This window comes from Rousettus aegyptiacus, unplaced genomic scaffold (assembly GCF_014176215.1).
Source record: "Rousettus aegyptiacus isolate mRouAeg1 unplaced genomic scaffold, mRouAeg1.p scaffold_m13_p_17, whole genome shotgun sequence".
NCBI classification, from domain to species: Eukaryota; Metazoa; Chordata; class Mammalia; order Chiroptera; family Pteropodidae; genus Rousettus; species Rousettus aegyptiacus.
This window is the reverse complement of record NW_023416292.1, coordinates 41,505,697-41,519,534: the sequence shown is the minus strand read 5'-3', so window position 1 is coordinate 41,519,534 and position 13,838 is coordinate 41,505,697. Positions and strand designations below refer to the sequence as shown.

General features: G+C 39.5%; 1 protein-coding gene and 1 long non-coding RNA gene across 2 annotated transcripts; both read right to left on the bottom strand.

The window, feature by feature from the left end:
• Positions 1-374: 374 nt before the first annotated feature.
• Positions 375-6,485, bottom strand: LOC107517294. Its single transcript, XM_036235194.1, has 4 exons — positions 6,393-6,485; positions 6,207-6,300; positions 5,957-6,148; positions 375-5,895 (listed from the first exon to the last, which is right to left on the bottom strand). Exons 1-4 carry the CDS (start codon positions 6,483-6,485, stop codon positions 5,189-5,191), a joined length of 1,086 nt encoding a protein of 361 aa, XP_036091087.1. The 3' UTR covers positions 375-5,188.
• On the bottom strand, positions 6,065-8,793 carry LOC107517300. Its single transcript, XR_001598488.2, has 3 exons — positions 8,611-8,793; positions 6,697-6,807; positions 6,065-6,567 (listed from the first exon to the last, which is right to left on the bottom strand). It is a non-coding gene; the product is annotated as an uncharacterized LOC107517300 (long non-coding RNA).
• Positions 8,794-13,838: the final 5,045 nt, after the last annotated feature.

The following is a 13,838-nucleotide window of genomic DNA, read 5'->3' as shown; positions in this document are numbered from 1 at the left end:
TGTACTAACGTGTCCCGAAAGCATACAATTGCTTTCACTAAATTAGTAAATATTTTTGAGCACCTATCATGTGCTGCATACTGATGAGGTATTTTAAAAGGCTATGCCATTGCTACGCTATTTTAGAATTAAATATCCTAGATAGATATTAGTATTTTTTAAAAAAGAATTAAAAAAATAGTAATTTCCCCATTCCTCTAAAAGTTATAACTGAATTTAGTAGCATAAACGTTTACACAAAGAACAAACATTTTAAAAGGCCAGCGTTTATTCTTTATCCACTACAATCATGTATATTGAGTTTGAAAAGGGTTGTTTGTAATTTACTCTTATCAGGCTTAAACATTTCTGAGGTAAATCCATGACTACATATATATTATACATGTAGAGACATACACATACATACATTCTTAAAGTAACACACTATGTTGAATCTGTAAGTCATTCTTTTGGGATTTTTTTTCCCTACTAAAACTTCAAATAAAAATCAAAAGGCAAAGAAGCGACAAAAATGTTTCTATGTGTTTCATGTTTAAAAAATTTAAGTAAAAATCTTGAAGACCAATTCCTGTTTGATGTAAAGACAAAGTATGTTAGTGAATACCTTTGAAAGACTTTGAAGCTGCTTTCTTAGTTGTGGTATCAATTTGCACACTATCTATATATAAAATGAAGAGCAGAATTCAGGCCAAAAAGAAAGAAGGCTTTCTTTGAAATGGAGTCCATAATAGGTAGAAGGGCCTTGAGAAACTAAATCCCAACCTACTTGTTGGGATGAAACACTGAGGGCCAGGCAGGCTCTGTGGCTAATCTGTTGTCATCCTTCACAATAAAATCTGCACGCAAAATCAGATTTTCCAGCTTTTATTCCAAAGTTCTTTCTAACATTGGACACTCTCTTCCTTTAAGTATCATATACTTGAGGAAAAAATAAAATTCGGGATTTTTCCGCATAACTGCCTCAATTCTCTAATTTGCTTTGTCTTTGTAAACACTGTAAAAGTCTGTTTAAAATAATAGTTATGAAAACAAATGGTGCATGAAACTGGACCCATAAAGTAACCATTTTTAAGTTTAATTCCCCAGAAGTTATGCATAAAACACGTAAGGAAGACTTCTCTTATTTCTATTATAAAGGAAAAGATCTTTTTAACATGTATGTTTCTGATAAAATATTAGGCATGAAATAAATTCATTCATTCATTCATTCATTCATTCATTCTTCTTCTTCTTCTTCAAGTCCAAAAATGAATGAGCTATTTGGTAGAAATACAGAAACTATCTCAACCAAGTAACTTTAGCTTATCTTGGGACTTGTTTGAACTAGTGCTTGAAATTGGCCACATTTGCTCATGGAGATAAAAATAGACCTCAAACATTTAATTTTCTTTTGTATACTGGGTGTAAATTTAAAAATCAAAATTGTAAGAAATATTAATTTTCCAATTAAATTATACCATTGTTACAAAAATAATTTTTTAGAAAGTGTCTCTTAGCACACATTTTATTTGTTTAAAAAGAGACATTACTTTCCATATATGCTATTTTGCCAGTATTATAATATAATTTGTCAACTTTAAAAAAATGTATTATGATATAAACTATATTTAATCAGGAACATAGTATTAGTAAATAGATTACGTCAGTATAAATGTTTTTGAGTCTGAAATTTGAGATTCAGTATAGATTTGAAGCTAATAAACTAAATGTAGTATGCCTTATTTAAAATACTTTGAATGTTTTAAAGTTCTTAGTTTATTATTAGTTTTTTTTAAAGCTTTGGTTCTAGCGATAGGTGGCAAGTGTATAAATTTTCAAACATTGGATTATTCCTGAATCTCAAGGGGTATTCCACAAATATCAAATGAAAAGTGTTATCTTTATACTTGTATAGATACTTATCATTGATTTTCAGAATTAGATTGTCTTACTTAGCTCTCACTACTAACCATAATATAACAGAACTCAGAACTCAATAGATTTGGGTAGCCACATATTTGTAATCTGGACAATACAAATATTAGTGATACATTGGTTTTGTTGTTAAGCTCCACTCAACAGACTCAATTATTATCACCAGGTAATAAATAGAGAAAAAAAAACTAAAAATTTCAGAATATCTCTTTTTTAGCTTATAGCTTTTTGGATTAAAATGTTTTCTCCTTCGAAAAGCTTACACAAAATATTTTATAGATTGAAATTTAAGAATTTTAAGTCATGATTTAAAGTATAGTGCTACGGGGAAAGATCTCGAAACATCTAAAAAACAAATTGTACTACAAAACTCTGTTTAAAACCAATTCAGTATTTATGGTTATAGGTGTAAAACTACCAGTAACTAATTGTAATACCTAAAAACAGTAATAAAAAGTCCTTAAGTATTATCATTACTACACTTTCTCTTTTTATTGAAAATATTTATCACCAAGATAAAATTACTTTCAAATAGTAAGTCTAATATGTTGATTACACTGCTCTATAACATTGTAAGAATATCATCCTGTCATTTCTGTGATGCAATGATAGCTGACACTACCTTATTAAAAAACTGATGAAGAATCGTGTGGTATGATGCTATCTTCTATGTCCTTAGTCTTTTTTCCTCTGTCTTACATAAAAGCACGGAATATTTCCCAATATATTCATCATTTCTACCTAGACAAAAAAAAATGTCTATTTTTATATTTGAAAATGTACCACTACTGATATGGAATATAATAAGAAAAAATGATAATATGATTTATGAAATTTTCCATCCATCAAAATGCTACTTCATCATTGCTTCCCTTTGCCTGGACATTCACTGACAATTCTGTTCTGGTTCTAGATTGGCACTGCTGTGACACCAAGAACCACATCATTCTAGGGCTAGTAGTGGACTTGGGGTGAGATCTTGGGTCCAGGACATAATTATTTATTTAAAAATGTACCTCATCAGAATCATCTGTCCAATACATATTTTCTTATCTTCACATTAAATATTTTTATGATCCTCAATGGATCTTTAACTCCAAGGACCACCGTTCCCTACAGTTCTATTGAAGCAAAAATATCACAACACGACTCACAAAGAACAAAATCAGCAATTTTTTTGTAAGATCCAATTTTCGTCAAACTTCTTACCTGAGGCTCAGTGGTAAACCATTAACCGAGATGAATATTAGTGAATATTACAGTATAAATTTGACTCTTCATAGACATTATATAAATTTCAATGGGAAGTCTAAAACTTTCCATCTATAAGCCATAAAGTGTAGTCATAAAAATTTGAGTACTTAGGCAGACCTAACTAAGGCAAAATTAATTGACGAAGGCAATTTTCATAAGTTTCATCTCTTCCCCTCCATTGTGCCCTAAGTATTATTATCAAATGAATAATCTAAGCTATATTCATATGTTTTTCTCAAATAGAAATTGTATCACCTTTGTAAAGCAAACCAAATTGTAGAAAGGGGTGCATACCCTGCTAGTATTTGGACATGAGTTGAAAAACAATCCAACTAGTATGAGTACTTAAAATCACTTGGATCTTGCATGAGAAACATACACAATCAACTTCATATTTCTTTAATCTTGTCTATGGATACCAACAGGGTAACAGCAATAATTGGCAAGTGGTGATGTAATTTAAAATTCTTTTTTCTGAGGGGAAAAGACTGCCTTATAACAATAACAGTTACTACAGTAATCTCAATTTAATAAAATTTTGAGGGGTTTTTCCTCCTCCTTATCTAAAAAGGTCCAGTCTAGTAAAAATTGTCTTTTTTTTTCTTCTCAAATTTAAATAAGAACCAGCTCAGTCAGACTGACACCTAATGGAAACTTTTATAAGAAAATAATTCTGCCAAAAAAAAAAAAAGCAATGAGATAAGTATTTAAACCACTTGAACCAAGGAAATCAAATACTTTTTTTTGACCATGAGATGAGTAGAGGTTTACTCCAGATTTCGTCACTAGCATTTACAATTCTTGCACTCTAAAAATGATTATTCATTTAGGAAGCAAATGCTGTCATAAGCTAAAGTACCACTGGCAAAGAACTGAATGAAACAGCTTATTTTTCAAAAGTTCTTCCTCATTCTCTCAACAAATGCTGAAGTATTACATCTTTCATGTCTCAAAAACTCTATCACCCTCCAGCTCCCTTTTCAGCTTTCACATCTTATACATTTATTTAGTCAACCAGCTTGAGGCCAGCTATCAAATGATCACCTAGTTACTAGATCTCGTAGGTTCTCTCTACTATCTTAATTTCCCAATAAAACAATACCACCAGTAGACATACTGAATTTTGTTAAATGTATAATAAGAGCAATATTTAAAAGCCCTTAATCACCAATTGGTGGCTCTCTAGAGAAAGAGGGTAATTAATGGAACAATGAAGGAAAGAAGAGTAGTTACATATTCTCTTGCTAGTGACAGAATGTTGAGTGCAAAGATGTTTTCTTTTTCATTTGAACTCATCCTTAAAACGGACTCGCCCTAAGTGGGTCTCAGAGAGCCCCACTCATTTTTCTCTCAAACAACCTTCCTTGAGTGCAAAAGCCATGAGTGTAGATACCCTGAGCGTGATTGGGAGATGAGACGCGGTGTGGTGGAAATAGGACAGGGTGAAGAGTTGTGTGGTGTACTCCTCACTAGGAATCCAAGGTACTGGAAGAAAGGCGAGACTCTGGATAAAAAAGCTTGAGGGTGTTGCCTGTTTCCTTCGGAGGCACCTCGCTCTCAGCGTGTCCAGGGCGCAGAGCTGCTCTTGTAGACCAGAACCCAGTGGGGTACAAGCACGTCGCGCCGGGAAAGGCCCGTCCTCCAAAGGGAAAAGGTGTCTGAGGCATAGCTCAGCTCGGGGCTGGACTGGGAGCGCCGCGAGGGAGTGCGTTGCAGGCTTCTTTCACTCTCTCTTTTTCTCCCGCAGCTTCGATTTCTCAGAAATTCAGTCTTCACAGCCCGTGCACAACGGCCGCCACGGTGGGAGGAAACGTGGTCTTAGTGTCCCAGGAGTTTTGTGCAGAACCTAGTGAAACCTTCTGGGCGCTTGGTACTTTCTTGTCCCCAGCACTTTCTTCTCCCACCTTTGAGGCACCACCGGGAAGAGGGAAAGTAGGGTAATGGAACTGCGGGGTTGACCCGCTGCAAGAGCTGCGCGCGCCTTCCACGATGGATCTTTCCCAGCTCCATCCCGGGCATCTCAACTCCTGCCACGTCCGGTTGTCTCCAGCGATGCCCTAGTGTACTTGAGGGGCTTGTTGGGTGGGTGGTTGCTCTTCGTTAAGAGGGGACGCATCCGTATGGTTTTCTCGTCCATTAATATTTGAAAGAAACAAAAGCTGGAGGTAGAAGGAGGGAAAGGCTCACTCTTCCTCTCGTTCCTCCGCAGTAGACCTGAGAGGGGGAATGTGCCTTGGGTTTGTTGATGTTTGAGACTCGTCCCAAAGGCAGAGGCAGGGAAGACAGCGCTGAAGACGTGTCCCAAAGAAACTGGACTACTGAACAGACACTGCCTGCCCCAACCACTTTCAGGAAGGTTCCAGTTCTGGGCCACACCGCAACCAATCCGGTTCCCATCCTGTTTCTCCACCCCTTCACGGAGAATCCGAAAAGAAAATATAGGTTCTTGGGAGACCCGCCACACTTCCAGTCTGGGAGCTCCTCCGGGACCCAGGCCCCGGTCCCCCATCTCTTTCCCAGCCCCGGACGCCTCGTCTGGCTGCGGAGTGGCACCGCCGGGGGTGGGGCTCCAGCACGCCCCAGGGCCCGCGATTCTCAAGTCACGCGCTTCTGCAGCTTGCGATAGCACCTTCGCCCACTGACACGCCCTTTCTGCGGAGGTAGCCCCCTGCGACCCTCTACTGAGCTCCAGCTCCTCACTCGCGATGCTGCTAAACTGCTCAAGGCCTTTCTATCATTCCAAACTTTAGAGACTCGCCCCGTCCGCGTCTCTGTCCCCCAGCCGCACCCCACAGCGAAGAGGAGACAGTCAAGCGGCGGACGCCAAAATTCACCGCAGGCTGCGCGGAACTGATCCCATCCTTTCCCCGCCCCTCCCCTGCGAATCGACCCCCGCCCCCTGCGCGCACCCATTCTACAGCCCCGGTCACCAGAGGCGCGACGCACAGAGCCTTTCTAGTGAGATGCGACTTGTAACCACCTAACACGCGACCCAGAGCGAAAACACCGAGGAAAGGAAAAGATCAAAAAAGTGCTACCTTGGCAACCACAGGCGTTTAGAGGCCAGCTGGTGGGCTGGGAGGGGCGGCCGCTGCCCGCCTGCCGCTGGTACTCTCCTCGACTACGCGTATTCTTAAGCAATAACAACGTAATCCGTATTATCCACCCAAGAATACCCGTCACCGAAGAGAGTCAGAGGACCAAGCTGCTGCTGCCGCTGCTACCGCTGCTACTGCTGCCGCTGCCACCAGAACTCTTGCTGCTGAGCCCGCCCCTGACTGGGGCTGGGCTGAGCTTGACCGGGACCATAAATCCATTACTCGATTTCCCTAAAGAAGGATCCAAAGCTGTGCTCGGCTGCTTCCTGCCCAAATCCAAATGGCTGCTCTATTTCCAATTCTGAAAGACAAATCACAAAACCAAGCACTTAACACAGGAAGAGAAGAGTGCTGTCTTCCCAGTGAAGAAGGAGTCTGAAGCAAGGCTCTTTGGGCACAGGGTGGGCGTGACAAGTAATCTTTAATTTACCTGGTGCTCTCCCAAGTGCCTGCCTCTGTCCTTGCTCTGCTTGGTACCACCTCTGGTTTTGGCCAGCCCACTCTAGGTGCTTTGATTGAGTGTCATGGCAGCGAGAGAGCCCTGTAAGAGACATGCATAGTTAAGCACACAAATATTACAAATGTATTTGCCTAGACGGCTTTAAGTAGAAGTGAGGCTCAAATAAAGATAAGGTCATGCATGGGTGAAATTTTCAGCAGTGTGTTTTGGAAATGCATTTTCTCAAGCCCAAGATCGCAGAAAATAAACACTAGTTCAATTTACTACTTGAAATCAAATACTTATAGATCTACATAAATAGCCATCTCTCCTTTGAAGGCCTTAGAGCTATACAACATAATGATTTTTAAAGAGAAAAAAGCTTCAAAGCACAAAATAATTAAACTCATTTTCCATAGTATCTGAACTCACTGAGTTTGACAAGCTGGTAGAGTTTTTATGATTTAGGCATCGTTTTTGCAGTACCACAATGTGTAATTCTATAGCCCACCTTTTTAATACACAGTATAAATGCATTGCTGTGCAGTTGTTGTGAACACCTCTACAGAAAAACCTTTGAAGCTTTGTCTTTATAAAAATTATTGTAAGAAAAAAAAACTAATTTGCAAAGTGACTGTAATTTTTACTTTCAGAGAAAAAAATCTCTGTGATTCTTTGATGATCAATATGGCTCTTACTGAAACAGCTTTGTCTTAAGAAGCTACAGTGAATATTCTGATAATAGGGGTTTATTGTTCACTGAATAAAATGGTCAAGTGCAATGTCACTACCCAAGACATGTTGAAGTTCCATTAGAAAGTTCTCAATTTGCTTTTTCTTGTACTCTCAAATACATGAAAGTACATCCATGTGAGTGGAATAGGGAGGGGATATGGAAACATGGCATTATGATTCTTGAAATTATGTAAGTGCAAATAGCTCTTCATCAAGGAGTAATTATATAACAGAATCTCTCCCACTACCACAACTCATCTCTAACTGACCTGGCTGCAATTTAAGGCACTTAGGTTGTGCTCGTTCTTTTTATTATTTTTTTAATACATCACTTCCCCTGACACACCAACTCATCATTTTCCTGACATGTTACATACAAATAGAAAAATTGACATGAATTCTAGGTTTTATGAACAGTTGTTTGACATAAAGCTTGATGTCAAAAATAACTTTAAAAAAAGCAGCATTGCCCAATTAATAGCCTATTTTACAGTTTTTTTTCAGATAGCTCTTAAGTACACTTTTCACAAAAAGACCTATGATAATTAAACAAATTAATAAGTACTATTTTTTGCTATTACCTAACATAGCTATAAAGTGGAGCTTTTCTCTGCAACCACACACACACAAACACACACGGGAGAGAGAGAAAGAGAGAGAGAGAGAGAGAGAGAGAGAGAGAGAGAGAGAGCGCTGACAGGTTCTCTTCAGCTTGAACTCTTAGAAACAAAAGCCCTTAGGGAAAGTAATGCAATAGTCTGTGAGCAAAGTGTACATTTGCTCCTGAACTCTTCCATTTAAATCTCAACTACCATTAAAAGGAAAAAAAAGAAACATAATGTACAGATAGATTTGGATTTAATAAATGGAATGTCCTTTATGAATTAAAAAGGACTATCAAGGCATATATACACACCACACACAAACACACACATACATATATACTTGTACATACATACACAATACATGGCGTATCAGAATCACAGCATAAATACCCACACAGCTTTTCAGGGCTTTCTGAGTAATATCCCTTAGTTTTGCCTCCTCACAATTGAAATAAAACACACACACACTGACCCACAGACTCACACGCTTTAAGAAACTGGAAGAACGCAGTAGATATGCTTTCTTTTTATCCAAGTAGTCAGTGCCAGCCCTTTCCCTACCTACCCAAATGTTCCACCAGCTTCAGCACCTGGACCAGTGGACAGCTCATCCCGGGCCGGCTGCCGGCAGCACTCGCAGCCGAACTGACGCTCTGAGCTCTAACCAAAGCTCTCTCGTGCTTCAGCGGGGCAGCCTGACTTACGAGAACACCATTTCCTACGAGACCACTGCCGCTGGGTGCATATTCAATTCAAACCTCCTTAAGCTGTCGGATTTCCCCCACCCATCCACCCTTCCCCCTTTCTCCACCCTCCACACAAAAACAGAAAAGGGAAGAAGCCCAATACCATCAGGGCGTTTGTTGATCAACTTACACTTTGCTTTTGAATATTTAGATACTGCTAGCGGAGCAATATCAACGGAGGCTTAGGTCCGCATTAAGTACCTTTGTTCATCGACTCCTGCAAGCCATGTTTATTAGAATCTACATTTCTCTCGTGCCCCGACAACTAGAGGTGTGTTTTGCGGGCAGGGGGGCTTTCAGCATCTTTTTATCTCTCAAGGCCACCGCGACTGACTGACTGCCAGTCCCCACTACTTTCCCACCCTGTCCCCCACACTCCAAAACGCATCCCAGTCAAACGCTTGGTAATTTGCAACCAAATATACATAAAGAAAAGCGACAAAGCAATCGGTTTGAGGAAATAAGCCAATTAAGCTAAAGCAGAAATGCTTCTCTCTCCCCCAACCCCCTCCCCCTTGCCTCCCTCCCTCTTCCTCTCTCCTTCCCTCTCAAGTAGAAAGGGGGAAACACCAAGGAGAGGGAAAAATCGGGAGGAGGGTGGTTGTCGACTCTTACAATCAATGGAAAAACACTATACACATCTTTACTGAATAATAGTCTCTTTTTCAGACAAAAAGAAACACATTTATCGATGTAAACATAGTCTCCCTCTTCCACACATCCTACATCCTTTACGTTTGCTGAGATTTGTCTTTCAGTATAGCAAAGTAACTGTCACAAATCCATCTCGATTGAAGTGCTTACCCTCTAAATCCAGGTTTCAAGCGGAACTCCAACTGTGTGTAGAAGCCAGAGAGTCGTCAGATGAGCGGTGAGGTAGGCTCTGGGCAGTGGAGCTGCTTCCCTCTGAGTGCCGGGTTACAGTGTTAACAAGCCCTGGGAAGGGACCTCGGTGCCTCGCGCTGGCTGTGCCCCAGTGCCTTCGCGTGGTGGCGGCTTGTTCACGCTTCCGAGGAGTCCCAGGCGATAGCCTTCAGCTGATGCGAGCTTCCAGAAAGGAGTAGGGAACGGAAAAAAATCATCTAATGCAATCAAATCGATCTGATCTACACCATCTGTCGCCTGCCACTATACACAAACGTTAAAACAGGAAAACGGAAAACACTGACAGCCCGAGAGGGTTGGTCTGCAAAGAGTTCATTTTTAGCAGAGCATAATTGGATATGGTCGGCGTACAGTTACAAAAGCTGCTGTTAACCATCCAGTAGTGGATCCCAAACATGCTAATGGTGGATTAATTGAGGAAGATCTGACGTGCAAGCTTCATAGTCTCTTATTCATGACTTCCCAATGGGAAAGGACCAATGCCTTGTGGGACTATGGTAACATACAGTCAAAAAGCTGCTAAGAAAATGGCTGTGTGTTCACAGCACCTCTCTCTGATAACAAACATATGTCGACTAAAATGGTTTAGTAGAATGGGAGGGGGGTGTGTTTGAGAATAAAATTTTCTTTCCCAGTATAAGCAATCCCCACATTATTTCCTTAAAGAAAATCAAAAATAGATATATCTTTACTCATAGTGGGAAAAAGGAATGTTTTAAAAGGTTTTTATCGAGATTAAACTCCGTTATAGGATAAAAAAAAAAAAAAACAGAACACTTGTGCAGCAATTCTTAAAAAAAAGGCAACTATTATCATTTTTTTCCTTACTGTGATCAAAGTGTAGATTCATAACATTGCAGTATATAGAAACTCAGCCCAGTTAATCCCAGCAAGATTGACTGGAGATTGTTTAATGCCAGGTACCCTTTTGACTTCTCGAAATCAGGATGCCTCTTGGGCAAGACATTTTGCATTACTGAAAACTGACATAATGAATGTTAAATGTGATTGCAGCGAAGAGATGGGAAGAGTTTTCTTTTTTAATTCTACCATTATTCCCTCTAGCCAAAACACCTTTTGGTCTGTTTCCAGTCATTCCTGATAAGTTGATGTGGAAGGTATAGGGATTGAGGAGGGAGTGAAGATAAGGGGGGACAATGATGGGGGTAAGGAGTGTAGACTATCAATAGCCAATAAGTTCCATTCCATCTGTAATATAAAAAACTACGGCAATAAAATAGGTCACTTACTCTTTGTGAATCATATTTCAATATAAACTAGTTTTCAAATTAATGTTTTATGTCTGGAAAAAATACATATTGCAAACAATTGGGTGACTGTCCCCATCTATTTGTGATTTTAAGATTTAAAAAAAGGAATAGAGTTTATTATCTAGATATGACATCCTTTTATTATCTATATCTAATATTCCACATTTTCTCTGATTTATCATCTGTTTGAACATTGAAAACTGTTCACTTATATTTTGCTGGGTTTCTTTTTTGAGAACATAAATTACATATATTCATAGTAAACAGCATTTCGGATAATTTTTGAGGTAGCTGAATATGTCTCCTGAAACTTTGGTAATCTCTTTAAGAAAAAAATCTAACAGTTGTGAATTAGATTAGTCTAAAAATATACCTTGAAGACAAATCAAACAATTTACCTGATCTTTTGTTTCTATATACATTAATTAAACACTCTTTTCAACCCACACTACATTCCAGGGTCATAGTCAGAAATACAAGTCTAATAGCTCAGCAACCATTGTTGTCATTTGTGTCAAGCTATTGCCCCCTGCAGGTTAGGCTGAAAGTGCAGGCACAATTTGGCCAAATCCTCAGGAAATTTATGGTAGTCACGTTATTATTCACTCTCTCCCAATATGTAAGTAGAATTGACTTTATAACTTTGTTTACATTATAGTTTAAATTGTTTAGTTAGAGATAGCTAGTAAATTTTTAAAAGTGAGATTTAACAAGAGGTGATTTCAGTTTTCCATCTGAGAATTTTGCTGGGTGGAGCAGACCATCCACTTTTTTGCCACACAGGTAGAACATTGATTCATTTAATAGTTTTTTCATCTCCCCTTACCCTTTTCCACAAGATACAACAGAACTTAAACGAATGCAACAGGACTTGGATTATGATTTCTTGATAATAAAGAAAAAATCCTGGGCAATTTACTACTTGATGTCAGTGTGCTTTTGGTAGACACAATGAAGTGCTTCAAATCAAACCCTTTCAGATTCTTCCTACTGCTGATATGATGGGGACAATTACACTGTTTCTCTTGATTATGAAATGAAACATAATTTCAACCTCCATGCTCCTGCCATCCCATCTTCCTTCCCTACAATCAACTTTTTCAAATAAGGCACCTTGCCAAGATGAAATAAATTTATTGTTGACAGATTATAAATTAAATTGCATCAACTTTTCTATAGTATTAGAAAGTAGAGCAGTTTTATGGGACTGATTTCAGAAGGTTTATAAGCAAATTCTTTTATATTTTGGATGTCATGATATAGCTACTCACACTGACTTGTAGAGAACCCTACAGTACTATTTCTCTATTATTAAAATACATGTCTTATTGAGCAATGGGATATCATTATGCAAAATAACATTTCTAATGCCAAATTAGTAATCAATAAGAATTTTATACAGTCAAATGTTACAAGTACTATTTCCACTGGTGTTGAACTAGTTAGAAATATGAAATGCATTGTGCTATCTTAGAGTTATCTGAAATGCTCACAAAAGATTTAAATAAAGGATAGTGGAAAAACTCAGGGCTTTCTCAGAGACCTTTTTACTCTAACTACTGATTTTTCCAGATCCTCCAGAATAGAAACATCAGATAAGAACAGGAGATGACTATGCCATATTTTAAACAAATCTAAAAAGAAAATCAACCAACCCACTAAGCAAGCAAAAAAACAAACAAAAAAACCCCAAAAACCTCCCAAAAAACAAAACAAAAAAACATGAATGCCCATCCTTGTTTTGTTACATGTTTAAAACTTATTAATTTTCAAAAGGCACTACATCTATAAATTAAGATCTGTGCCTCTACGGTTCATTAATACTCTTGCTCCAAGCAAAGACAGGCTTTGGACTAGATTGTTGGACTAGTAATTGCCTCAGGTGTAGCCAGAATAGCCATTGGTTGCATGCAGCTGACATTTCTAGTTGCCTTTGGGTGAACATTTTTCAAGAAAAGAAAATTTACCTCTCTTTCAAAATTATGTATCCTATATGTGATTTGATTACACATGATTTTATATATAGAAGCACATTGCTATTGAACCAGAACATTTCAACTATTTTCATTCCAATACGTATGGTCAGAGTTGCTTTTAAATAGCGTCTAGAAAACAGGGATGGTGTTATTTGACCTATGGATCTGAATCAGGGAGAACGTTTTCTAGTTCCCCTCATAGAGGACGGAGAAGATTGCCCAGAAGTAGCCATAAAAACACAATTCTCTTCCTCTTATTATCATCACTACTGTTCTAATTGTTTCGAACAAGGTTCTAGAAACCTTTTAGTGTCTTGTTACTGCCAGTATCCCAGAGTTGTTAAGACATTCCTATCCTCAGAAGCACAAGACCAAGCAATCTTATTCATATGCATCCTATGACGCAACTCAGTTTTGACTTGGCGGGTCTCCTGTGTTCGTGTGTGTGCGTGTGCGTGTGTAGGTTCATCCCCAAAGAGGTTATTTCGAGGTTTTCAAATGCTAATGGAGTGGGAGTGGTGATGGAGTGCGCCGCGTGGGTGTGGGGGGATCTGGGGAGACGGTGGTGAGGGGCAGTAACCTTACACAAATTAAAGGACACCACTACTTTAACTGCAGATCAAAACCATTAGTTGGGAGAGGCCCCTTGAACAGACACACTGCCGTCCTCCTCCAGGCCGAAGCCGGCCGCAGACGGGGCCCAGCGCTCGCGCGGTTTAGAGCGAGGGTCCCGAGCCCGCGCGAGGCCCGTTCTCGCGGGCGGCCCTCGGCTGAACTCTCGTTTGGAGAAGCGAGTCACGCGAGTCGCGAGCCCCGGGCGCCATGGCGGAGGAAGGTCGCCCGCAAGGCCCGCGGCGCCTGGCCCGGCTCGCGGTGCTCAGACGCCCCGGGGCAGGGCCAGGGCACCGCTTTGGC